Source organism: Mustela lutreola, chromosome 2 (genome assembly GCF_030435805.1).
Source record: "Mustela lutreola isolate mMusLut2 chromosome 2, mMusLut2.pri, whole genome shotgun sequence".
Classification (NCBI taxonomy): domain Eukaryota; kingdom Metazoa; phylum Chordata; class Mammalia; order Carnivora; family Mustelidae; genus Mustela; species Mustela lutreola.
Window position 1 is genome coordinate 18,544,980 of NC_081291.1, and position 26,746 is coordinate 18,571,725.

The 26,746-nt window shown below is 60.2% G+C and overlaps 1 protein-coding gene across 5 annotated transcripts; it reads right to left on the minus strand.

Moving 5' to 3' along the window:
- Window positions 1–434: 434 nt before the first annotated feature.
- CELSR3 (cadherin EGF LAG seven-pass G-type receptor 3) lies at window positions 435–26,673 on the minus strand. 5 transcript variants are annotated; one of them, XM_059160830.1, is made up of 37 exons: window positions 22,236–26,437; window positions 19,854–20,504; window positions 19,269–19,494; window positions 18,932–19,047; window positions 18,461–18,549; window positions 18,196–18,353; window positions 17,500–17,663; window positions 17,108–17,233; window positions 16,848–17,017; window positions 16,238–16,423; window positions 15,561–15,677; window positions 15,002–15,173; window positions 14,712–14,853; window positions 14,495–14,615; window positions 14,012–14,195; window positions 13,602–13,703; window positions 13,367–13,381; window positions 12,157–12,251; window positions 11,722–11,931; window positions 11,307–11,502; window positions 10,896–11,051; window positions 10,323–10,497; window positions 9,549–9,716; window positions 9,178–9,304; window positions 8,883–9,089; window positions 8,498–8,672; window positions 8,215–8,327; window positions 7,707–7,786; window positions 7,150–7,276; window positions 6,584–6,700; window positions 6,341–6,489; window positions 5,963–6,078; window positions 5,495–5,653; window positions 4,761–4,961; window positions 4,158–4,376; window positions 3,488–3,612; window positions 435–2,141 (listed from the first exon to the last, which is right to left on the minus strand). In XM_059160830.1, exons 1-37 carry the CDS (start codon window positions 26,419–26,421, stop codon window positions 2,094–2,096), a joined length of 9,888 nt encoding a protein of 3,295 aa, XP_059016813.1. In that variant the 5' UTR covers window positions 26,422–26,437; the 3' UTR covers window positions 435–2,093. The 5 variants fall into 5 exon arrangements, 4 of the variants coding, with proteins under 4 accessions (XP_059016813.1, XP_059016810.1, XP_059016812.1 ...); XM_059160827.1 differs by having other exon boundaries at window positions 3,488–4,376; window positions 22,236–26,328; XM_059160829.1 differs by lacking the exon at window positions 15,561–15,677 and having other exon boundaries at window positions 3,488–4,376; window positions 22,236–26,420.
- Between the last annotated feature and the right edge of the window lie 73 nt (window positions 26,674–26,746).

Below are 26,746 nucleotides of genomic sequence, written 5' to 3' on the forward strand. Positions count from 1 at the left end.
TGATGTCCTGGCCAGCTGCAAGTCTGAGAGGCTAGTAGGGGTCAATGCTGTTAATGGGTTCAGGGGTTGGCAAGGGCAGTTCCTAGAGGTGGTGGAGCCCTGGCCAGGGCAAATGCCAGGTTAGAATTGCAGGCCCTGAAGACCAAGTCATAGCACTGACACACTGAGGAGAGAGGGTTTCCCTGGCGCCTTACTCCCAGCACCTGTGCTCACACTTCAGGCCCCTGATCACACAGCACCGGTCCAGAACTCAGGGTGAAAGAGATAGAAACCTGTTCCAAATGTCAGATGAAATTAGCTAAAAATAGCTGAATATTGGGGGGGGGGGGCAGCGCTCAGATTTCTCCCAAAGGTCAGGTTGGTTTGAATCATTCATAACCACCCTTCTACCCCACCCACCCCACTCCCACCCCCAAACAGAAAGAGGCAATAACCATTTTCTATAGAAGTTTAATCCCAAAACAGAGCGCGGCTTCACGGAACAATTTACACAGACAGGGAAAGGGGCCAGTGGGCTGGAGCAGGGGATCCCCGGAGGGGGCATCTATAGAAGCTAGGACATAGCAAGGACAACCCCCTCTCCCCACAGTGGGCCCCTCAACCCTTCAAGGGCTGGGGTCATTCTGGGTAAGGAGAGCTGGAGTCCTGGCTGGCAGGATTTGGCACCAGTCAGCAAAGTAGAACTTTTAATCTCCTTGGAAACTGCCTCCCAGGAGTATGTGTGGGGGAAGGGGGGTGTCTGCACAGACCCCCTACAACCCTGCACAACCCATGGTTCCTAGCTATTAAAGGATGCCTACTCTGGAGGCCTTCTGGGTCTGCTGTTCAACAGGGTGCTCAGGGCTGACCTTTGGCCTGGGAGAGCTAGGCGCTAGAAACCCCTCAAGATGGCCAGGTCCAGGGTCCTCCACCCCTCTCCTGCCCTCTCAATCTTTTACTTGTAAACAAAGGGGTGGGGGGGACCACATTTTCAACTGTAAGCAAAGTGTAAAAATTTAAAGTTTTAAGTTGTAAACAAAGTTTTTAAAATGTTTTAAATCTTGACCTGTAAACAAAGTAACAAAATCTAAAAGTCCCCAGTTCTGGATGTCAAAGTAAAAAAAGAGAGTTTTGTGAACAGGGTCCTAACAGTCATTTTTCCCTTTAGAAAGGAATAGAATAGGGTAGAACTAGCAGCCCAGGTGCCTAGGGCCAGGGAGGGTCCTGTAAACATGGGAGGCAGTGGCACCTACATTCTGTGTCTTCAACTCTCTTATTTCTGCTCCCCCTTGCTCCCCTGCCTCCCCCTACCCCTAGGAAGAAATTCTAGCACAGGGCAGTGTCAGGGAATCCAGTGGGACCACAGACAACGTTTGCTGGAAGCAGGGGCTGGCAAACGACCCCCTGGTCCACCCTCTCCAGGAATGTCTGAGTAGAGGCCTAAGCCCCTCCGTGCGAAAGGGAAGCCTTGCTCTGTAAACATGACACGTGCAGCGCCCCACAGCATCAGTCCTAGGTCATAAGGCAGTAAGTGGCAGGGACTCCACATAAGAAACACACACATCCACAGGGAGGGGCAGCACGAGCAAAAGCCCCATGAGGAGGTCGGAGGACCCCTGTTTCCAAGACCAACCCCCAGTCCCTGAAGTTTGGCCCTTGGGGCATCTGAGAAAGAGCAAGGATCAATTCTGTACTTTGGGCCCTAACAATATTCAGATCAACGGGCAGGGGGTTATGTGCCCCTCCTCTCTGAATCCACCCCAGTAAGATGAGAGGAAAGAGCGTGTGATTTGCCAGACACCCGAATGGGGCCAAACACTGTGCCTCTTACCCTCTGTCCCCTTCCCCCTCCCAGCCCAGCCTCAGAACCCCGGGAGACGGGAGACGGAAAAGCTGAAAAATAACATAAGCATATCTCTCTGGTTACAAAGGTACAAAACGTATAAAAGTCCTCCTTTCAGGTCCCTCCCCCTGCACCTGTTACACAGGCTCACACACAGAGCGAGGCGTCTCAGCACTGTGACAACAGGAGAGCAGGGGGTGGGGGTTGGGGTGGGAGGCTGCCTTGGGATCCTCTTCTGTTAGCTCAAATCCTCCACGGCCCTCAGCCGTTCCTAGTCCAGAAGTCTGCCCCTCAGGAGTGCCCCTCGCTTCTGGGAACTCTGTAGAGTGGAATGCAATGGTCAGAGGTGGTTGGGGAAAGAACTCAGTCAGGGGCCTCTCGGCCTCCCCCATGGCCTGGCCCCCCACCATCTCCCTCCTCCCACAACCCCCTCACCTTTTCCTCTCACTCCCCAGCCCCCTTACACCCATTCTGGGGCTCTCAGACCCCTTCAACCCTTCTGCATCCTGAGACCCATCAGCAAATCCCCCTGGTGCCCTGTCGTCTCTCTAGATGCTCGGCAAGCACCTGCTGTGGACAAACACTATGTTAGCTCTTGACAGATTTGGCCTCAAGAAACCTCCACATCTCAGTTACTACAGACCCATTTTACAGATACAGAAACAGAGACTTGTGGAGGTCAAGAGTGACTCCAAAGCCCAAATCCCTGCACAGTTCCCCAGGAACTAACCCCCCACCAGCCTGACATCAAGGCTAGCTGTAGCAATACTCCTAGCTCTCCCTCAGCCCTGCGTCCAGCACCCTTCCAGAGTCCCTGGCACAAGGCCCTGTGCTCCCTGCTCCTCCTTCCTTTCTCCTCCTCTGACTCCCCTGGGGTTCTACTGGTCTCCTGCCGCACTCCTGGGTTCCCTCCCTCCCCACCCCAAGCCTCCTTTCACCCTGCAGACTTCCATAGAGCCTGGCCTAGCTCTTTCTCCTTCCTGAAACTCAACTCTTCTCTTGGCTTCCAAAGCCTGGCAACCCCTGGTGCCTCCCCACTCCCTCTCCAACTCCTGTGTATCCAGCGGCTTCCTGGGTATGGCTGCTGCTCCCTGCACTTCAGATGGCACGCGGGCCCCTGAGATGCACCAGGTCCCAATGTGTGCTCCATCTCGCAGTGCCTACAGGCACGAGGAATTTCACATTGACTAAATAAATACATGGGTAAATGATTTACTTTCAAGATTAGGGCTTCAGCCCGAATGAGATGCCCCCATCCCGACACCACTTCTGGCCCCTCCTGGTCTGTTACCACCTCCGAGGCAAAGCTTCCCAAGCCATGATCTCTCCTTTCCCCCTTGACCCTTTTGATACCATGTTATCTCCTCCTTCTAGGCCTTGGCTCCTGCTCTCACCTCCTCCACTAGCTCAAGCCCTTTGGAAGGCATTTCCCTCACTTCCCTAGCCCGGGAGGTGCAGGGGAGGGAGGCTGGCAGCACTCAGACACCCGGCGAGTCCCTTCTAACCACACCACCTTTCCCTGCCTGTGGCCCGCTGGCTGCACCGAGCCTGGGTTGGCCCACGCTGCCAACCCGCACCCCCATTCTGTGGCAAAACACAGGGCAGGGTCCTCGGAGGGTGCCTTAAGCTGATGAGGGTGTGGGCAGGTGGCCACACCCTGCTTACTCTGAGTCTGGAGACAGCTCCGAGATGCTGTGGGACGTGGCAGAGCGTGGTGTGGAGGGCCCAAGCGCAGAGGCTGTGGCAGAAGGCGTGGCAGTGGTGTGAGGGCCCGAGGGCGTGCTGGAGGACTGCACAGAGGAGGAGAGAGCTGAGGAGTTGAAGGAGGCCAGGATAGAAGAAAGAATGTCCAGCTGCTCTGTGGAGGGGCCGTGGCTAGGGCCACTGGCTGGGTCCTCCCTAACTCTGAGCAGCTGTGGGGGTGGCCCGAGGCCTTCTCGTGAGGGGTGCCGGCTAGGCACATGGTCCAGCGGCTCCCCTGAGTTCGATCTCCTGGACAGAGAATCCAGGGGCCGGGATGGCAAGAGGGGGTCCCTTGAGAGTTGCCGCTGGGGAGACAGGGGTAGAGGCGGGGGCTGTGGGTCAAGGTCCCGGGCACTGTGGGGCAGGGGCAGTGTGTTCAACCACTCGCAGGGCGCCCCTGGGTCCAGAGCATCTCGTGACCCGAAGCGGCCGGCCCTGACCCCAGGGTAGTCCCTGGGTGGCTGCCTCCGTGGGAGGGTACTGCCCCGATCCCTGGGCTCCAGGCGTCCTGGCCCGGCATCCAGGGGTTCCTGGGAACCCGGCCGACTCAGGGGACGAAGAATGGGGGCAGGGGCGTCCTCCAGTCGCTCACGGCTCAGCTGCCGCCGGAGGAGCAGGTCCAGCTGTTCTCGAGAGGAGTAGCGGCTGGCTGGCTGCGAAAGGCTGCCTGTGGCCCCTCCGGCATAGACGCGACCATAGGAGGCGGCTGGCACAGCGCGGTGGCCCAAGGTGGCTGCGCGGCACCAGGACAGCTCAGGAGCACCTCGGGTCTGTGGCACCAGTGGGTACTGCAATCGGTTCTTTAGGATGCCTGCATGAGGGACAAATGGGAGCCAGGGTATGTATGGGGGGGCAGGGGCAGACACTCCCTGGGTCTAGGAAGGCAGCTGCTCCTGCAATCCCTCTGACATGGAGGTGGGGGCAGAAACCCCTTGGGGAGCGGCAGAGGCAGCCCTAGGGATTCCGTAGGGGCAGCAGGACAGAGCTCAGAGTGGGGAAGCAGCAGTCCTCTGTCGGGACAGTCTGACCGCATGGTGCATGAGTAGGGCAACCCCCCCTCACTTGAGATCAGAAGAGGGACAGCCCCCAGGACCTGGCAATGCAGGCCAGGGTCAAAGGGCTTAGGAATCCCCTGGGTTGGGGTAGAAGCTGTCCCTCAATTCCCTAAAGTATCGGCCAAATTCAGGGACTGTACCTTTCCTCTGGCGCTGGGCCCGGCCCAGGGAGGTTTCATCTCCACTGGTCAGGGCCAGGTCCGGCTGGTTGTTGTTGGCCGCGTCCTTGCTGGTATCCAGCCCCAGGCGCCTTTCAGAGCCCCAGGTCTGCAGAGCACAGGGAGTGGCCTCACACTCCCCCAGGGCTGGCCAGTAGGACAGAAGGTCATTGCCATCCACATCTGGGGAGCCAGAGCAGGTTACAGGAGCCTCTGAGCTGACCCCACTGTTACTTCCCCCACTCCCCCTGACCCTCTTGCTCATGAAACCCTGGTCGTTCTGACTGAGCAGAGGTAGGAATGAGTGGGCGTTGCTCAGAAATCAATGGAGAGGATTACAGGTGAGCCTGTCACTCGAGAGGTGGACAGCTACTAGGAGTGGGGGAACTTGGTGGCTGAGGGGCCAAGATGAACCCTGGAAGACCCAACTAGTTTGAACCCTAACCCTCAGGGAAGAAAAGGGGCTGGAGGAATGACATGTCACCCCGTAACATCCCTGACTTTGACCTTGTTACCCAGGCTGTTCCCAGATGTCTAGCCAGCAGAACTGCTAGGAAGCTGGATGGGGAGAGGTGTGCGGGTGCCCGGTGACGACCCCACGTTCCCAGTAGGTCAGTCCCAGGAAGCCTCAGAGGATATCAGTGTCCCTGGGTCACACCCAATTGGAACAGGGGGTGTCTCTCCTGGTCACCGATGGGGTCAGAGTATCCCCTCACCTTTGGGGTGAGTGAGGAGCCTCTCACTCTGGGCCGCGCGGCGGAGTGGACGCTGGAAACGCCCGCGGGTCCGGCCATTGTCCTCGCTCTCCGAGGATGGGATGGAAAGACTTCTCTCCTCCTCCAAAGACAGGTCACTGTCAGAGTCAGAGTCTGCAGCTGGAGTTGGGAAGGTCAGAAGAGGGAGGGCACATCAGCGGCTCGGGAAGGCAAGAAACTTGGGGTTCAGCAAAGAGCCTGGGACTGAAGGTCTTGGGGTGGCTACAGTAGGGAGCTGGGGCTAAGGACCTAGGTAAAGCCTGGAGTGGGGGTCGGTGCAGAATGGCTGGGACTTGGCAGGAGAACCAGGTGTCCCTCGGCGCAGTGACCTGAAGGGAGCTCGCCCCACCACAGTCAGCTGCTGCTCTCAAGAAAGAGAAATGGGGGAGAGATCCCCCGCCTCCCCCGACCCCCGGCCCAGGCCCCTACCTCCACCGGCATCTCGATGGAACATGGCCACGTCCAGGTCAGTGGGGCCAGCATGAGCCTGGAGGCTGTGGTCAGTGTGGTCAGCAGCTGAGCCGTGTCGGACCAGGACGTTGTCCCTGGAAATGCAGGAGCGGCCCCACCACCACCGTCAAAGAGGGATGTGATGGGGTGCTTTGGAGGCTGGGGTGTCTGTGCGCACACAGGCCAACTGCTGTGGAACGGCTCCAAAAGGCACCCCTGGGTGTGTGGCCAGAGGCATATGGGCCCAGGTGCCGAGACAGGCGGAGCTGTCACCCCGGGACCTGGAACGCCCACCTCTGGTCCAGTGGGGCCAGTCTGAGCTGTAGAGCCCCTGCCTGAGAAGGCTGCTCTGCTCACCTGAGGTAGCCGCGGCCCCGCTGGCTGTCTTGGTCCTGGGTCCGGCCGGAGCGGGCACTGCTCACCGAGGACACAGTGGAGGCACCCAGGGTGATGCGGATGAGGCCACTCTCTTCAAAGAGCGCCGTGTTGTTGTAAGCCCCATGCCCCTGCAGGTGGTGGGCACCCACAGGCGTGTGAGCCGGCTCTGCAGAGGTCACCTGGGGCCCCCGCCCCAACTCCCCAGCCCCGAGAGCCCCTCACCGTGCCCGGCACCGGCCTCGCTTCCTCGGGAGCTGCCTTCCTGCCCAGACAGGCCGGTGTCCAGGCTGCCCGAGCATCTGCATTCAGGACACAGAAGAGCAGCAGCACTGCCAGGCCCTGGGCCAGCGAGGGTCAGTGTGGGGTCAACGAGGGGTTAGCGAAAGTCAGTGAGAGATCAGAAATGAGTCACAGGTCAGAGCAGGGCCACCGGGAGGGGGCAGTCGGGGCTGGGAGAAGTCACTGCGGGTCAGCAAGGGCGACCAGTCATTGCAAGTTAGTGTGAGGGAGTGAGGAGCCCAGGGCTGACCCAGGAAGGGAGTCGGGGAGAGTCTTGGAGGCAGCGAGGGCTCAGAGGGGCACAAGTGACCAAGTTGGTGGAGGTCATGTGCGCCAGTGAGCGGCCAGGAGCCGCAGCGCTGGGGAAGGTCAACCCAGGATGGACAGCCCGCCTATCATCAGCCACCCAGCAGGAGTCACCCCTAGACCAGGGCTCGAGGGCCTGCCCAGGGTTGGGGCCACCCGACCAAAGCCCCACCTGGCCCAGGGCAGGGCGGGGTGCCGGTTACCTGGAGGCCGCAGAGCGCGGCGTGGAGGTAGTGGAAGACCAGGACGCTGTGGTTGACCGCCAGGAGGCCGAAGAGCCAGGAGGCACTGACCAGGAGAAGCAGCAGGAAGCAGCTGCGGAGGCTCCCGCTGTGGAGCATGGGAGGACATGGGGGACATGCAGATGTCACGCGGGGCTCAGGTAGGGGACACAGGGGACATGGAAGGACAGGCAATCCCACAGGAACATGGCAGTTTCAGGAGGACACGAAGGGAAGTAAGAGGTCACCGAACGAACCAGGAGGGTACTTAGGGAGCCACGAGGGGACACGGGGATGCTATGAGAGAAATGTGGAAGACAGGGGGGCAAGGCAGGGGGTAGGGGGCTAAGTGAGCCACCCAGGCCACGGGAGCCTCTGCGGAGACAGCAGGGCAGAAACACATGCAGGGCTGGAGGGTGATGGGGGCGCCAGAGAGGGACCACAGGCCAGGGCGGGTAGGACTGTGTCCCTGTGCCCAGAATCCCAAGTCCAGCCTGCCCAGGAGAGGACCCCCCACCTTCCCCAGCCAGCCGACTCACAGCACAGAGGTCTTCTTGGCCTCCCTCTGCCCCGTGGAGCAGGTTGTGCGGGCAGCAAGGAGAAGCATGGTCCCATTCATCTGGACCCGCGGCCAGACATGTGGAGCAGGGGCGGGGCAGAGAGAGACAGAGACAGTGAGAGAAAGAGAGCGACAGGGACAGAGAGAGACTGAGCCATACAGGGAGAGGCAGAACCAGGGAGAAACACGCACACGATCGGGAGATCAGAAACAGAGAGGTCCTTAGACACAGAAGAAGCCTGAGGTAGGCAACCAGGGAGGGACTGATAACTGGAGAAGGAGGTTCGCAGGAAGAGGCAGCCGAGTTCCTGACCCGACACCTCCCATCTCTGCACCAGGGGAGCAGAGGACAGAAGTTGGGATGGAGCCCTGCAAGGCTGCAGACTGTCACCTGGCACCCCTCCACGGACACTGCCACACCTGCTGCGGGGCCGTGCCCTGATACCTGCCATGGCACACCTGGGTGGCCTCAGGTGCAGCCCACTCACCACGACGACCAGGATGACAGGGCCTGCAAAGCTCCAAATGAGAGGCTCGTGGATGGAGATCCAGCAGAAGTCAGGGTTCCCATAGCCCTCAGGATCCAGGCCCACAGCAAGGCCTGTCAGGGAGGATAGGAATGACAGAAGGGGTATGTTCTAGAGCGGGTGCCCTTTTCATGAACAGGGAGAAGTTGAGGAGGAGGGCGGAGCACACAGCACGGGGGACTGAGGTTGGGTAAGGGTCAGGAAGGGGAGTGCGTGACAGAAGCCAGGGGTGCGGGGCCCTCACCCAGGAGCACAGCGGGGACGCCCCAGCCCAGGGCGTGGTAGAAGCGCATGGCGCCACGGTCCACGTTGCGTGGCTCCACCTGCATACGGTAGAGGTGCAGGCCGTGCACGAGGAGCCAAGCGAAGGTGCTGAGGAAGAAGTAGTGCAGGAGGATGGCGACCGCTGTGCACACCAGCTGAAGGCAGGGGGAGGGGGGCGTCAGCACCGCTTCCCCCTCACCCCGCACCTCGGACCCCTAAACCACGGCACCTTACCCCGGCGTCCTGCCCTGACCCTAGGCACCCCCACCGGAGCCTCCCTGACCTCTGACCCTGAGCTTTGGCTCCAGGACTTCCTGGGCTGGGTGGTGGCATGAGGACACAGGCCCCCGGCCCTGCCCCTGCACCTGGTTGTGGGTCCTGTGGATTCCCAGCAGGAAGAGGAGCTCGGCCACGCCCAGGGCCGCCGCCACATTGGCATGGATGCCACGCATGTTGGACTTGAGGCTGCGCAGGCTCAGCAGGACAGTGGCGGTCAGAAGCAGCGCAGCCACAGACACTGCCATGACCACATGTGTGAACACCGCCAGCAGCTCCAGGTCACCCTCCAGCCGCTGTGGGGACAGGGATGGTCGCTGGGGCGTTGGACACCCCTGCCCTTTGGCCTGTCCACATTCCTCAGCACCCAGAACACAGTCCCACCTCACGGGGGGAGGCATCCATAAGGACCCCAAAGGTGCCCGTCCGGCTGCAGCGACATCGGGCGTGAGACCCATTCCTGTGCACCAGCTCGCAGTCCCGTGCTGTCCACATGCCATGCTGCTCCGCCCTGCAGCCACAGGGCAGTTAGACCTACCATCCTTTGGGGCACTGCCCTGTGGCCAGGTGGAGGCGGGGGCAGGGGTGGTTTGTGACATTGTTGGGGTGGGGGGCTGGGGGTGGGGCCGAAGCTGGGGAGCAGCATTCCTCATGGATCTGGGTGCACAGGGACATGGGTGGGAGGCCACCCAGGGCAGGCAGGGTGCTCCAGGGGCCACCAGGGGACCAAGGGTTCCCGGAGCGGAGGTCCTCACGGGCCAGGTGGGTCCCACTGCACGCAGATGGCCTTGCTCCGATTCGCTGTCTGCAGAAGGCGGAACTCCAGGCTGATCGGGGACTCCAGGACACCCCTTAGGAAGTTGCGTCGGTGGAACACAGCCACACTGACCACCGGGGAGTTCATAACAGGGTTCTGGGGGAGCCTGAGGAGACACCCCGCCTGGGCTTGCACACCGCTGACCTCCTCAAGCTCTGAGTACCTACACCTCACGGTCTTCGTGTCGTTGGCATGGCTGACCGAGTCCGGGACGCCCCAGGGCAGAAGCTCTTTCTGGGCCACTTCAAGACCCTGAGTCTCGTGGCCTAGATGGGCTGCCATGGTTCCATATAACTGGCAGGCTCTCTGCACCAGGGGCTTCAGATCAACTGCCCACCCTGCAGCCTGAGCAGCTCCAGACTGTTTGCCTTAAAGGCCCTCCCTGACAGCCCCTTCTGAACTCCGCCCGCCAGCCTGTGCTTGCCAGTCTCTGTCAGCCAGTTTACCTGTCTGCACGTGGCTCCCATACCCCTGCTTCATGCGACCGCCCCCACCTGTGGCTCTCAGTCTGTCTGTCACTGTGCACAACCCATGGACGTGAGTCACAGGGAAGCCTGCATGGACGAGGCTCCCAGGGGCTGGGCACAGGAGATGTCTCAAGACGACGGTGCGCTTGTTCATTTGCCCAACAAGAAAGGGGTGCGAGCCTGGGTCGAAACTTGTAGGAAACTCATGGGTGAAGGGCCTAGAAATAACGCCTTCCCCAGGGTACCTGGCTCCCCGGCGCTCGGCCTGGAACTGGGCAGGGAGCAGCCCCCCCAAGGTGCGGTAAACGAGGAGGATGACAATGGAGATCCCAGGCTCCAGCTCGGGCTCCGGGGGCACTGGAGGAGGGGCCGCACTGGAGGTAGTGGAGTTTTCCATGCTGCTGCTGCTTGTGGACAGAGCTGCCAGGGGAGGGAGAGGAAGCCACCATCAGTGGCCTCTGACCCCAAGCACCCACAAACCCAGCTCTGAACCAACCAAACACAGCATCAAGCATGGGAATCTCTTTCCTGAAGGCCTAGAACTGAGAGATGGGAGGAGCAGAAGCCCATGTTCCCTTCATTCCCAGGGCTGCGTCCTGAATGTCAAGGTGTGGGAGAGATCATCAGGAGTGAGGGAGAGAATCTGGCGAGGTAAGAGTGCTATGGGGGGTTGACATGGGAGGGTCTCATGCAGAGGTCTGACGTGGGGCAGGTCTGGCTGGGGGCAGGTGTGAGGGGACCGGCAGAAGGGCAACATGCTGTCTGGCAAACGGGCAGGGAAACGGGAGCTGGGCCAGGGGTCAGCCAAGGGCTCTCACCTTCAGGCGGGGATGGCCGTGGGGACTGGGAAGGCAGCAGCACGTGTGTGTGAGGGTCCCAGGCATCCTGGCCCCGGAAAAGGTTGCTATGGTAACGAGGGTAGCGACGGGTCCCCCGGGTGGGACTGGGGTGCTCCATGCGATCAATGCTGAGCACTGCCCAGGAGGAAGACGGGTAAGACCCAACCAGGATCTCTTCCCCATGCTGAAGGCCCCACACCCTCTTATCCCCATCTTGTACCCCCATCCCACAAGCCATCGCTTCACGGCTACCAGCACAGAGCGTGTCCCTGCAAAGCACTGAGGGAGGGGGCACAACCTCCTGCCACTGATGTTGACATCCATGTCCCCAGCCCCTCAGGCCTCCAGGTCCTTGCCCCTGCCCCCCCCATCAGGCTAGCCGCCACCTACTGATGTTGGGCGTCACGAGCCCCACGGGATTCAGGTATGTAAGCTCCATATTCCTGGCCAGGGTAGCTGCATACTCCTCCAGATGCTGCACCAGCCCCGCGCTGCCTGGGGAGCCCCCGGGGACCCGCTGCCCCAGGGCTGCCCACAGGTCTCCCGTCTCCGGAGCAAGCAGCGCAGAGCCAGCCCACAGCAGATTCTGGAAGGAGGGAGATGAGAGCGGGCTCAGCGGCCTGAGGACGTGTGAGATGGGCAGGGCGGGGCTCAGGGGTCTGGCTGGGCACTCAGACCCCAGCAGGCAAGGGGCTGGGTCAGGAAAGGACAAGGGAAGAGGGACAGCCTGGGCTTTCAGTTCCCCAGGGTCAGGAGAGGACTGAGCAGGGGTCCCTGGGATGGTGAGCACAGGGCGCGGCCCTACCTCATTGAAGTGGGCGTCCTGAGTGGCTGTCAGACCGAAACCCTGCTGGTGGCTCTCGAAAGCCAGCAGGTGGGCCAACAGTCGGGCGGTGACTCGGACATCCTGGCTAAAGTAGTGGTCTGTGTGGCCAGTCACCTCCCGCAGCCTCTGAGCCAGTTTCTTGGCCTCCACTGTGTCCAGGGCTGTCTTATTCAGCTCCAGGCCATCCAGCTGCCGGGACAAAGATGGACATGGTCACTCTCTGGTCCCTTAAGCCTTTCTCAAAAGCTTCACCAGAAGAGGGGTTTGGCCAGATTAAAGGGCAACCAGGAAAAGTCCAGGAGGTCCACGGCTGGGGCATGAGGCCTTAGGGCCCAGCACAGGCCTGAGGAGGCCAAGGCCAGGCCAAGGGCCAGTGCAGGTCCTGAGGGCAGGGTCAGGTCTGGGCAGTCTCACCAGCAGGTTGAGTTCTCGAAAGGCGGGGGAGGTACAGTTGAAGAGGTCAGGCTCCAGCCAGCCCTGGTCCTCGTCACACAGCCGCACGGCAACACCTAGGGGCAGACGACCCCTGTCAGGCCCAGGGCCTGGACACCTTCACTGAGGAGGTGAGCACAGCACCATCCTCTAACGCAGGGGGACTTCTGAGGCAGAGACCAGAATAATCGGCATCTGTGGCTGGACCTCTGGACACCGCAGCCCCAGCCCCAGCCCAGGCAGGTCCTAGCTGCCTGTCCATTAATTCTAGAGGGGGTCTGTGGGCCATTGTGAGCCACTGGTTACATTAAACTGAGCACCAGGGCTTTCTCTGTCTCTCTTTCTCTCTCCGTCTCTCTCTCTCCCCATCTCTCTCTCTCTCTCTCTCTCTCTCACACACACACACACACACACACACAAGCAGAGACCAGGCCAGGTTCACAGACATGTGGCCCAGGGCAAGCACACACACGTGTACCAGCACTCACATCTGCATACACGTAGATATGTGGACCGGGACAAACACACAGACACACGTGCTCTCTCATGTATGCACATACAGACATGCTGGCACAGACCAGGTTTTCCAGGGGTATCGTGTCACCAAAGTGAGGGTGGGGTGACCGTTCTCACACCACTTTTAACTGCCCCAGTGCTGGACTCTGCTGCCCTCTCTCCCTCGTCTGTGCGACTGGGATGGGGGTTGCATGAGAACGGATGTGGGCCTTAACAGAGCTTATAGCCACTAGCAAGAGGAACCCTGACTTAAACACAGAACCCCCTCCCCTGCAAGACGGACTCACAGACACGTGCACAGGCACAGACAGACACATACATGAGCATGCAAACACAGACCATGTCTGTCCAGCCACTGTGAAAACCTCAAGCAGCAGGGAGGGTTCTGCGGGGACCTCAGGTAGTGGGGAGGGGCCCTTAGGCAGTGGGGAGGAGTCTAGAGGGTCCTCAAACAGAGGGGAGGGGCCTGAGAGGAGCTCAGGCATCAGAAAAGGGCTCCCCACATCCTCAGAGAGTGGGAAGGGGCCTCCAGGGACTTCGAGCAGCTGAGAGTAGTTTTAGAGACCTCGGGCAGCAAAGGATGGGTCTGCAGGGATTTCAGGCAGCAGGAGGGGTCTGCAAAAGCTCTGGCAGTGGGGGGGGGGGCAGCACACCTGAGCAAACATGTACCCCTTACCTGCACCCCGCAATCCTGCCCAGAAGCCAAGAGAAACAGATGGAGGCTCAGTGAGGGCATGGGGAGGGACCCAGAGCCCCCAGGAGGTAATGAGGAGCCCACAAGAACCCCCTCCCTGACTCCCACTTCTTTGCAGGAGCAGGGCCACCCAACTCAGGAAAAGCAGCAGCTCCAGCAGTCAGAGGACAGGCCTACTCCCACCCTCACTGATGCCCTTGCCTACCCAGGTACTCACCCAGCGCCCCCCGAGGACAGGGCACTGAAGCCAACATGCCAAACTTGGTCTGGGGCCACCACACACCAGATCTCAGGGACTTGGGACAGGCATCATAGAGCACTAGGGAGAGAGGAGGCACTGAGGCAGAGAGCTGGGGGCTGGGGCCAACGATAGCCACACCCACGGCTCCTCTACCACCCACGGCAGACACACCCGCCACTCCACTGCTGACCTTATTATGGGAGCTGGCCTATCAGATTCTGTGACAAGTCATTGAAGTATGTGGGGCAAATGTGGTCCCTAGTTGTCAGCGGTCTCCTTTAGGAAAAACCTTCCCGAGCCCCTAGCTAGGGAGCCAAGCCGGCGAGGCGACTTGGTGGCAGCAGGCCAGAGGCAGCCCTGTGTGGAACTGCATGGAACCCGCTCACCTCGGCAGCCGCTGGATGTCACCTCTGCAAAAGGACTGTCACAGCTGTTGCACTGGCGGCCGAGGGCTCCTGGGCGACAGGGGCACTGCCCACTGTGGGGCGCACATGAACGCGAGGTAGAGCCCACCGGGTAGCAGTCACACGGAAGGCAGGAGTCGCTGCCCCGTGGTCGGTAGTGGAACTCCTGTTTGAGAATGGATCAGGGAACTGAGGTCAGAGATCAGGGCTTAAGATCAGGACCTCAGGCCTGGGGAATGAGTGGAATCAGGGGTAATCAGGGGAATCAGGCCGGAAGGAAGGTTGCTCTTCAAACGAAACATAAGGAAGAGATCAGATGTCAAGGACAAGAGGTGGCAGTTAGGTGACAGGACAGAGTAAGAAGTTAGGGCTTGAGTCGGGTAGCAGAGATGAGCAAGTTGGATAAGAATCACAGATCATGGCTGGAGAAAAATTCAAAGGTCAGGGGTCAGGGGCCAGAAATACCTTGCAGTGACACTGCCCATTTGTCTTATTACAGTTGGGGTCAAAGCCCTTGTGAATGTCGCAGTTGCAGGGGCCACAGCTTGGGCTCCCCCACCAGCCCCGTGGACACTGCTGGTCCATCCTGGAGGGAGAGGGCCAGGTGAGATGCCACCACGTCTCAGTAACCCTCCCCACGCCCCACCAGGTCTTTCCATCATCTAGGCCTCCAGCCCCTCACCTGTGCTCACAGTGGTGCCCAAAATAGCCACCCGCACAATCGCAGGTGTAGCCATGGGGGGCTCCTGGAAGGTGGCGGCAAGACCCCTGGTTCTGACAGGGATTCAAGAGGCAGGCATCCACACACCCTGGGCCATAGTAACCTGCAGGTTGGGTCAGCAAGCTTAGGACACCTGGCCACAGCATGAGCGAAAGAAGGCACCCGTTCTTCCCATACCTGCCTCCTCCAGGCTCTTTACCATGAGCCCCTGGTTCCTTCCCAGATCACTCTACCCTACCCCCAAGTCACACCTGGCCAGCAGGTGCAAGAAAAGGTCTGCCAGAGGTCTCGGCAGTCCGCATGGGGTGGGCAGGGGCCAGATGCACAGGCGCTGGTCACGGCACAACCAGGTTCCACGTTCACTCGGTGGCTGGGGGGAAGCAGGGCTGGGGATCCCGAAGGCGTGGAGCCGAGCCACACCCCCTGCGGACAGAGCCACCAAGGCGTGAGACCCATGTCAAAGCACCCCGGTCCCTGCAGAGCCAGCCACCTGAACTGATGACCCCTGACATGCAGTCTCCCTCAGGCCCCCAAAAGACCCAGTCTCTGACCCCAATATCCCCAATTCAGCCCCCCCATGGGACCCCTAATCATGCTGTTTCTGACACAGACCTCTAATGACCCTTGATAATCTAAGCTAGACCCTCACCTCCAACAGTGCAGAAAGGCCTGACTCTCTCTGATGGCTCTGGGTCACATCCCTCCCTGTGCCAACCCCTACGTGGATGCAGCTTTTCAGGTCCCAAGGTGCTCCTAACCTCTGACCACTCACCCTAATGGCCCATACCATGTTCCCATGCTGACCCCCACCTGGATACAGCCAACCAGACCCTGAGGAACCTCCTCTTCACTGCTGGGGGGCAGGCCTCCCACATGGAGTCGCTTTACTTTCAGACCCTGCAGTTCACTCCCCACTGCCATGGTGTCCTGGGGGAGGAGGACAGTCAGCACTGGGGGTGTGGGGGCACCTGAGGGATCCCTGCCCTGCCCTGCCCCAGAGTCAGTCTTGACCTTGTCCTAGCCCTGCACAGCCATCCTCTGTCCCTCTGGACCAGGGGAACGGTCTGGGAATGAGCAGCCCCTGAGTATGGAGGACCCAGCTGGAGCATGAGGGATGCATAATAGCAAGGTTTCGGTCAAGAACTGGGCCCCGAAAGGCCTCTCTCCTGGACCCAAATAGAACACTGACGCTTCATGGCTTTGAATTAGGGAGGTCAGGGCAAGGAGCAAAGGGGGTTTCCAAGCGCTCAGGAATATCCCAGCTGCAGAGGTACCCCAAGACCAGAGCAGAAATCTGCATATCTTCTCGGACATGAGCAGGCCTGGCAGCAGAGCAGCCTGGCTGGCAAGGTAGGCTCTGAGCAAGGGTATAACGAGGGCACTGCAGGGAGAGTGCGGTGCAGTGGAGGGAACCGAGAGGAAATGGACTGGGGAGGGGGTCTAATGGGAAGGCTGAGAATGGACTACCGCAGAGTCAGAAATCAGACCTGAAAGAGGCTAAAGTCCAATGAAACCATGAGGACATGATGGCCCCGGCGGCCCCCTGGCTCCTCCTGCAATTCCAGCCGCAGATCATGCCACCGGCCATCACTGACAGTCACCTGGTCCAGGAGGAGGTGGGCAGCACGGCCCGAACCCCTGCCCACCGTCACGGACAGCAACCCCCGATCCAGCTGCAGATAGAGAAGCACAGCCCTGGGGTCAGGGGCCCAAGATGGGCTGGGGCTTGGAGTGTCAGGAGGTGAGGTCTGGGGGCTCAGATGTCAGCACCACAGGGTCAAGGCTATATTTAGCACACAGGGGATTGTGCCCAGGGATGCCATGTTGCTGAGAGGGAAGTTAGGGGCCAGATGTCAGGGTCAGGGGTTGGGGATCAGTACAGCTAGCACAGAAGAGATATGCTAGGGCCCTGCACCTGCAGAGGATATCATGGTGGGAAGGAAGGTCAAGGGCTAGGGTCCAGAGCAGGGTCAAATACGGTCAGGACACCTGGTAAGAGTATGCAGGATGACCAGGTTCAAACCCAAAGGAGTGTTGCTGGTGGCATCTGAAGTTGAGAGTTGGGGGTTGAGGGAGGGGCCAGGAGGACAGACACACCTGACAGAGAAGCGTGCTGTGTGGCCCAGCCTGAACTTGCATCAGGACCCCCTGCGTCGCCCGTGTCCGAAATGCCAGGCCCAGGTACCACGGCACAGACACAGCCATGTCATTTCCGAAGTCCCAGCTCAGTGTGCCATTGCCTCGGAAATGATGGGGATGGGCCATGGCTGAGGGGATAAAAAGAGCAGGATCACAGGCCCCACCTCAGGAACAGACCTTACCCTGCAGGCCCCTCTTGCCCCGTGCTGCCCACTCACTGAGCCTACAGTCTTTGCCACCGAAGCCCACGGGGCAGTCGCAGCTGAAGCCGCCCCAGCGTTCTGAGCAGAAGCCGCTGTTCTTACAGGGGCCCGAGTCACAAAAGTGCAGCTTGGCCTGGCAGCCTGGGAGAGGAAGGCACATGGAGGATGTGAGAACAAGGGGGAGAGTGGGGGGCACGAGTGCTAGACAGGACACGGGGGTCCAGAGGGGCCAAAAGTGGCCATGATTTCCGCCCTGTGTTCTCTCAGGGTGGAGTTGGAAGGAGGCGGGCCCTAAAGGCTAGGCTATGACACAGTACTTGCCCACAAAGGAAACAAGGGTAAGGTCAGATGTGGAATCACTCCACGGAGCCCTCCACCCCCCTCTCTAATACGGGGGCACGGACTACCTGCCATGGTGCCGTTGTTCGCGACAAAGGCTGCCATGTCCACCCGGCGGCCATCAATGTACAGGTCCCTCATGCAGCCAATGAAGTCCTTGTGCGACACGGGGAAGTTCTCGGGGAGGTTGGGGACACCCCCCAGGAGCAGAGGGCCCGTTAGGTCCAGGGACCTGGGGATCAGGGGTCCGCATCATTGTTGGGATGGGGGCCAGGGTAGGGTGGTTCCTGAGGGCCACAGGAAGTGTGTGTGGGGAGGTAGGACTCAGAGGGTAAAAGTGATCTAGGGGGGAGAGTAAGGCCAGGTTAGGGAAGAAGTTGGGGTCTAACTTCAGTTGTAGGGGTACACAGGAGAGCTCATGATGCACAGATGGTCTAGGGAAAGGTAAAAGAAGGGTCAAGGGCTAGGATGAAAAAGTGGGGCATTTGGGTGGTTGGTGAAGAGTCTGGGGTGCCAAGGGGGGCTGTGGGGCATTAAAGAGAAGCAGGGAGCATGGACACTGGGGACTGGGGACCTGGGGAACATGTGCAGGAGTGGGGGGTCTGGGGCAGAACACAGGGATGGAGCTAGGGTGTGGTGGGTTTTCAGTGTCCTCAGAGAGAGAGGGAAAGGGTGATCTGGGGAAGGGTGTGGAGTGGGACATGTGAAGGGGTGGGCTTCGGCAGGCAGGCAGAGGGCATGGGGATCAGGGGCTGGGGTCTCACTTCTTGGAGCTTGTTTGCACGCCAGCAGCCGCACATGAGTAGTTGCCAATGTCAGCCCCGAACTGCAGAGCCACAGCCACATCGCAGTCATCCACGCTTAGCACAGCCACTTTGTCCTTGGAGGGGCCCTGAGCACCCCCCAGGGCATCTGTCCGGGGCTAGAGACCCAGGCACACCACTCAACAGGATCCCCAGGGTGACCCCTGAAGGGCAGAACCTGGCCTCCCAGCTCCCCTCACACTCCCATGCCAAGGCTGGTGCCCACCTTGTTGTAGTATCTTAGATGCACTGTGTGCCACTGTCCATCACTCAGGCCCCCTGGAACTGTGGGGCTGACCACTGTGTTGGACTCACCTATGGGGAAGATACACATGGAAGGTTGTCTGGTGCTGCCTAGTTGCCTCTCCCTCCCCACCCCCAGTCATAGGAACACAGCTACTCCCAGGATGTAGCATATGGTCCTGGATACGTCAGATCAGTCCCATCCACTAGTGATCGCACTGGCTGGACCAGAGTGTCTCCAGACAGATAGGAGAAGCACACGCATTGGACAGATAGACTTTCCCCCAGGGAATGGCTAGGACGTGAGATCCTCACTGATGTCTGTTTAGCATGGAAGTAGGTATTGAGGGGGTACAATGAGGCAAACCTGAGGGGACTTGAGGCTCCCATCCCCCCCAGCCATCTCACCCACACATGTACACCCGCCCCGACACACATCCACGGAAGCACCCACCCGTGGAATAGGTAAGCCGCACTTGCCCGGCCACGAGCTCCAGGGCCAGGAAGTCGTGCTTCTCGTTCAGGCGCCCGTTGTAGAAGAGTAGCCCACTTGGCTGCACTGTGGCAAACCTGGGTGGGGTGGACAGGGAGCGATGAGAAAGGATGTCGTGATGTCAGGGATAGTGCAGTGACGTCAGGGACAGTGCCGTTTCAAGACAACCCGGTGGGGCATCCCGGGAGGGGTGGTGTCCTGTGGGGCATCAGGATGGGGCAGCTGGGAATCTGGGTCAGGGTCATGGAGGGAGCAGGGACGGCGTAGAGGCGCGCGGTGATACGGGGCTGGCACCTACGAGAGGGACAGCGTGAGGTGGAAGCGCTGTCGCAGGCCTCGGAACATGACGAACGAACTGGGAGGGAAGGAGCGCGCTGCCACCTCGCAGCGCGGGCCTTCGAAGGCGCCGCCCGCCGGGCACTGGCAGCGGAAGCCGCCGTCGGGCCCGTCGGCACAGGTACCCCCGTTGCGGCAGACGCCGGGGACGCAGCGTCCAGCCTCGGTGTCCAGCTCACAGTCTTCTCCTACGGGGGGTCACACCGCGGCGGGAGGTCAGCGCCCCGCCCGCGCGGACTCCAGCGGGCCCCGCCCCTCCAAAGACTCTGAAAGGGCGAGCTCCCTGTGGGCACGCCCCCTGTCAGCCTGGCCCCTCCCCGCGTTCCCAGTGGCCCGACCACGCCCCAGGGCCCGCCCCCTCCACAGCCACGCCCCCTTCACAGCCTCGGTCTGGCGGAGCGAGGCCTCTCTCTATTCCTTCAGCGCCTCCTGCTCCCGCAGGGCCCGGCTCTACCACTTCCGGCCCACTCGACCCCGGTACGCTCAAGACTGCCGCCGCACCCTCACTCGCACTGTAGTTCCGGCCCCAGCCCCGCAGCCTGCCCACCTGTGAAGCGCGGCCGGCACACGCAGGTGTAGCCCCCCTCGCGCCGCGCACAGGCGCCGCCGTTCCGGCACGGGTTGGAGTAGCAGAGGTCCAGCTCTGTCTCGCAGAAGTCTCCCGTGAAGCCGGGCGGGCAGCGGCAGCGCAGGCCTGCGATGGGCTGGATGGGTCGGAAGAGCGTGGAGGCCGAGGCCAGGAAGGGCGCGGACGAGTCGAAGCGCAGCACCGACACGCACTTCATGTAGTTCTCACACGGCTCGCGCAGGCACACGTTGTCGTCGAAGGGCAGCACGTCCAGGAGCGAGCGGGCGGCAAGGGCCGCGCGGCGCACGTATAATTGCTCTTGCAGCTCCTCGGAGCTGAACCAGGGACCCGCAGCGCCCGCCCCGGCCCCGCGTGGCGCCAGTGCGGAGAAGCTCACATTGAGCACCGTGCCCCCCACGTCCGTGTCGTTCTGAATGTTGAAGATGAAGACGTCCTCGGCGGGAGTAGCAAGCACTGAGGCCACGCCTTCCAGGAAGTGGCCTAGCAGTGGGGACAGGAAGCGCTCCTGCCACATGTTCTCAAGGCGCACGGTCAGGCTGTTGGCCAGCAACTCCTCGGTGATGATGACCACGCGCAGCACACACTGCGCTGTCACGCTGTGCAGCCCATCTGCAGGTGGGGATAGGGACAGAGGTCAGTGTGGGCTCAGTGGCTGCCCCTCCCTGGGACTCAGAGGGCTGGGGTTAGTGAATGCCCAGACCCCCAGCACCTCTGAGTCAGCAGGCTGACCTTTCCAGGCACAGGGCATCTGGGGCTTGGGACCAGCTCCTCCAGCATCAAGGAACAAAGCTTCTGCTTCCTATCCCCTCCCTCCAACACCAGCAGAGATCTGAGCCAGCCCATGGGTCAGCAAGTCATTCATCCAATAGCACACAAGAAGATCGCTAAGTGGTCAATAACCCACCCTCCCCCAGGTTATCATGGTCAGAAAGACACCCTCGCTCAGAACTTAAAGAGCTGCCAGGGCCACTGACCACCCACCCCTACCCCCCAGTTTCGCAAAGACAGGAAAACATCCCCTCAAAGAAACAAATGGGGTTCTAGATCAAGGATTACTCCTCCCCTCTCTCTGGTCAGCAAACTGCTTTCCCATGGCACTAAAAGGGGCTCTGGCCCTGTGGCCACTCAACCCCATCCCACAGAACCCTGACTCAGCAAGCTCCCTCTCTCCAGGAAGGTCTTGGACCCTGGCCACCCACTCCCTCCTCAGCATTCTTGGATCAGAAAGCTGCCCATCACCCCAGACCTGGGTCCTGTGATCTCAGTGGCCATCTTTCAAAATGAGGACAAGCTGCTTATATATCTTGTCCCCAGGCCCTAGTACACATTGAACGTTAACTAAGGATTGGTTGTTGAGTGAACTGAGGGATAAAGAAGGCTGTGCCTCCTTTGGCAGAGCCAGGAGTCCATGCTCCAGAACTGGGGAATGAACACCAGCTGAAGCCCAGCTCCCAACCTCTGGAGCAGCAGACAGAATTGCCAGAGCCTCTCCCACCTGAACCCTCCTGTGAGGGAGTATTTGTGAAAGTCTGGGGCTGGAGAGGTAGGAAAGAGGCAGGTGGGAACTCTGGACATATTCCTGAAGGGCTGGGCTGCAGTCAGCCCCTTAGATGGCAGCAGGCCCAGTGTGTGCCCACTCTTTGTCTGAAGCTGCCAGAATAAGCTGCTGCTCTTTTTTTTTTTTTTTTTTTTTTTTAAAGATTTTATTTATTTGACAGAGAGAGATCACAAGTAGGCAGAGAGGCAGGCAGAGAGAGAGGAGGAAGCAGGCACCCTGCTGAGCAAAGAGCCCAATGTGGGACTCGATCCCAGGACCCTGAGATCATGACCTGAGCCGAAGGCAGCGGCTTAACCCACTGAGCCACCCAGGCGCCCCATAAGCTGCTGCTCTTGACCATTGAGCTATTGGCCTCCCTCCCGGTACAGACGAAGGTCGGTTCGGACCCAAAGTAATGCTTCATCTAGACAAGGGTGTGGTGTGGGCTGACTGGCCCATGTTGGCTTTTCCTGTGACCTCCCCAGCATTAACCCAGGACCTGCAGCCTTCTGGGAGTGGGGGCACTATCTCTAGTGTAGTAGGCAGTTCAGATGGTCTTTATGGGGTCTGCTAGATGTCCTAGAATCTTTGGGGTTCTGTGGAGTCTACCCAAGACCCTAAGCAGAGATTATGTGAACTTAACCTGTGAAGTCTATGGCAGATCCTGTGGGATGCAGGAACCCAACACTTTAGGGATTCTTGGAAGGCTTGGAAATCCTTCTTGGTTTGAGGTGCCCTGTGGAGCCCATAAGACCCTGACAGGTTGAGGTCACTGGGTCATCTGTCTGCCCTCCATCCCTTACCTGTGACAGTCACCAACATGGAAGCTACCAGTGGGCGGTTGTTGTCTAGCTTGCGGCTGAGTCGAAGCTCCCCGCTGGTCTGGTTGACCACCAGCAGCTGCAGCTCATTGCCCCGCTCGAAAGAGTAGAAAAGGTGGTCAGAGACATCAGGGTCATAAGCTGGGATGCGTCCAATAACACCTGAGGGGAAGGTGTCTGAACGGTTGGATACATAGTTGTTGAAGAGGATCTGAAAGTTGTTGAGCACAGGGCTGTTGTCATTCTGGTCAACCAGGCGGACGTGCACAGTGGCCCGACTGACTAGAGGGGCAGACGTGGCCTGCACCACAATCACATATTCCTGGCGAGACTCGTAGTCCAGGTCAATGAGTGCAGTCAACTCTCCAGAGAAGATGTCCATTTGGAACAGCTCAGGGATGTTCCCTTCCACAATCTGGTACATTATGTGGGCATTGGGGCCTTCATCAGGGTCTACTGCTGTGATCTGAGCCACCACGGAACCCACGATGCTATTCTCCTTTACTCGCACCTCAAACTCCTCAGCTGGGAAGACAGGTGCATTGTCGTTTACATCCTGCACCGTCACCTGGATGCTGACTGGAGTCCGCAGTGGGGGCACACCTCGGTCCACTGCGTAGGCAGTCAGTTCATAGACTGGCACTGCCTCCCGATCCAGCCGCCTCACTGTACGGACAATACCAGAGGTGGGCTCAATGGTAAAATCTCCATCCCCATCTTCCCCATTCTGGAAAGTGTACTGGACCCGGCCATTGGCATGAGCATCCCGGTCAGTGGCTGAGATCTGCAGGACACTGGTGAAAGGTGGAGCATCCTCGGATACCAGCCCCGTGTAGTGGGAAGCCACAAACTGTGGAGCATTATCATTCACATCATTGACCATCACCTCCACGTAAGTGGTGTCTGCCTTCTGTGGGATGCCATTGTCCCGGGCTGTGATAGCCAGTGTGTAGGTCACCTGGTCCTCATAGTCCAGGGGAGCCTGTAGCGTAATGGCCCCCGAGTCTGCATCGATTCGGAACTGGGGCAGGTTGTCCTCCAGAAGATAGGTGATACGGGCATTCTCACCCACATCATCATCAGAGGCACTGATGACCACCACAGTGCTCCCCACTGGCCGATCCTCATTCACGCTCACAGAGTAGTGAGCACTTTGAAAGACGGGCCGGTGAGTGTTGGCATCTGTGATGTTGATGTGCACATAGCAGTGATCATGAAGGGCACGGTCAGAAGCGGTTAGCACCAGTTTGAAGTAGCGTTCCTGCTTGTAGTCCAGTGGCAGAGCCAGTGTCACCAGACCTACACCCCCCTGGGTGCTGATGGCAAAGCGATTCCGGGTGTTGCCACCTGTGATCTGGTAGCTGATGGCACTGTTGGCATCTCGATCTACAGCGGTCACACTGACCACGGTGGTGCCCACAGCTGCATCCTCATTTAGCCGTAGGTGGTACTCCTTCATTGTAAACTCGGGCCGATTGTCATTAACATCTAGTACAGTTACTGTGACACTGGCTGAGGCCGACAGTGGGGGTGTGCCATGGTCTCGGGCCTCCACACCAAAGAAATAATGCTCCACAGATTCACGGTCCAGGGGACCACTCACAGAGACCCAGCCAGTGGCACTGTTTATCACAAAGGGCATATCAGGTGCCACACCAGTTAGGGAGTACTCCAATCTGGCATTCTCCCCGTGGTCTGCATCCACTGCCTGAATGTGGATGACTGAATGGCCCAGCGGTGCGTTTTCCAGTACAGAGACCTGGAAGGGTGTGCTGACAAAGATAGGAGTATGGTCATTGATGTCCACTACCTGGATGCTGGCCAGGCCTGTGTTGTTGGACAGTGGTGGCCGGCCCGCGTCCTGCGCCCGGATGCGCAAGGCATACTCTCGCTCGGCCTCAAAGTCCAGAGGTGCTACCACTTGGATCTCACCCGTGAGGCTGTCAATTGCGAAATGGCCACGACTGTTGCCGCTGATGATGTTGTAGTGCACCAGTCCATTGGCATCCTTGTCCCGGTCGGTGGCTGTGACGCGTAGTACCACCGTGTGGGGGCGCACATCCTCGCGCACCTGCGCCACGTAGCGCTTCTCGCTGAACTGGGGCGCGTTGTCGTTTTCATCCAGCACGGTGATGTGCACACGCACAGTTGCAGAGCGCGGCCCGGGCTCTTGGCCTTGGTCGCTGGCCTCCACAACCAGCTCGTAGCTTTCCATGTGTTCGCGGTCCACGCGACCGCTGGTGCTTATGAGGCCAGACCGCGGATCGATCTCGAAGGCCGCGGAGGCCGCGGCGCGCGCAGCTGGCGGCCCCACGAAGCGGTAACGCAGATTGGCGTTGGGGGGCGCGTCTCCGTCTGTGGCACGCAACTGAAGAATGGGGTAGCCCTCCTCCACGTTCTCCCGAAGCGTCTCCCGGTATTGCGCCTGCTCAAACACCGGCGCGTGGTCGTTGCGGTCGGCCACTGTAACAGCCACCATGGTGGTGGCCGAGAGGCGCGGCGAGCCGTGGTCCTGCGCCGTCACGCGCAGGTAGTGCCGTTCCATGCTCTCGCGGTCCAGAGCAGCCTCTGTACGGATGAGGCCGCTCAGTGGGTCAATGCTGAACAGCTCCAGCGAGCGGCTGTTCATGAGCGCGGCTAGCGAGTAAACTAGGCGACCGGCCTCGCCTGCGTCCGGGTCTTGCGCCACTACGCGTAGCACCGCGGTGCCCGCAGCCTCGTTCTCGGGCACTAGAGCCTGATAGTTGTACTGCGGAAACTGCGGGTGGCGGTTCGCGGCGCGACGGGGGCGGACCCTGCTTGCTGGGGGTACTCTCCAGACTCTAGGCCGAGCTGGGACCCCCGGGGGGCGCGGCCCGGGGCGCTGCGGGAGGAAGCGGCGGCGGAAGAGGCTACGCGAGCGCATGCGCTCGGGCGTCGGCTCGGGAGCTGTCCGAGACTCGCGCGGTGCTGAACCAGACTCGGGAGCTGTCCTCTCTGTGCGCGGTGCTGAATCCAGCCCAGGGCCAGATCCCGCAGCCCTGGGGGAACAGTCGGACTGAGGGACTGTTCTCCCCGCTCGAGATGTCGCAGTTCTCTCGCCCTGACCCCTGCGCCTCGGCGCCCACAATTCCCCGCAGCAACGCATGGTTCCCACTTTTTTCGGGGTGCCTCTCCCAGCATTCCTCGGGGAGGACACAGGCTTGTAACCACGGGGCCGAACCAGATCGGAAGGGAAGGGCGAGCTGTTCTCCAGGCTCGGGACCCCTGGGGACATAGCCTCTGGAGAGATACTATCTCTTCGCAAGGGTCCTGTCTGACCACAAGAGGAGACCTCTGTGCGCCAGCATAAGAGAGACCCTGGTCCCTGTCCTATTTCTCGCGCGCGGCTGTCTAATGCCTGGACCCCATATTTCGCCTCTAGCCCCGCGTCCGGCTGCTTAGGGGGCCCTCGACCACTCTGGGTGCTTTGCCTTCCCCCTCGGAGCCCCACGAAGACAGGCTCCCTGACTTCCAGACCAGGCTCTCCATCCTCCTGGACCCCGGGCGTTTCGGGACAAAGAGCTAAGGCTCCGCCACCGGTCCGCGCCCCTGGCTCCGTAGCGGCAGCTACCCCTGGGTCCCAGCCTTGGCCCCCGTCGACCCCCAGCTCCTCCCGGCTGAGAGGGAACAAAGAGAGGAGGAGAAGGAGCAGGAGTAGTGGGGTCGTCGGCCCCCTGAGACTCCACCACGGCGGCCGCCTCGCCATCACCCCCCACCTTCCCACACGGCCTCCACCGCCCCTCGCCCCGGTCCGGGCCTTGGGCCCGCCCCGCCGCTCGGGCCCCCTCCCGGGCCCCTGCCGCCGCCCCGGTCCCCCGCCTCTCGGCCTGTCGCTCCGCGCCGCCTCCGCCCTCTGGGCACCATCTACTCCGCGGCCAGAACCCCTTTGGCATGCGGCCCCGGCTTTTGCCGCCCCCACCACAGCATCCCCGACGCTGCTGCCGCCTCCCGCCGCTCCAACATGGCTCCCGGCCTCCGCGATGGTTCGTTCCACCTCTGCCCCAAAGCCCCAAATCCGGTGGTACAGCCCATTGCGCATGCCGATTCTGACTATTGAAGCTATTTCCGCCATCTTTGTTAAGGGCAAAGCGCAACTGCTGCCCGCGGTACTGAACAGGGCTGGAAGGTTCGCTGTCCCTGGATCCATCCTCCTTGCTCTGAGCCACCGCCCTTACCCTCCTTCCTTCTTCAAGGCACGGTCTCCCATCCTTTCTTCTACTTGCAGGTCTTTTGTCCTCCTTCCTGAGGACTCGTTCCGAACTCTGTCCTGGATTTTGATCTGAAAATTTGGTGCCCATGATGCGCAGAGAGCGTTTTCCTGACCCTTGGCAGGGGTACTATGTGCAATCCTGGGGGTGGAAGGGACGTTGACTGGATGGGGATTTGGGACGCCAGACCCAAAGTTAATAGCTTGAACTGTTCGATCAGTGAGTATTAACTCATGAAACATGTCGCGACCATCTGCCTGTTTG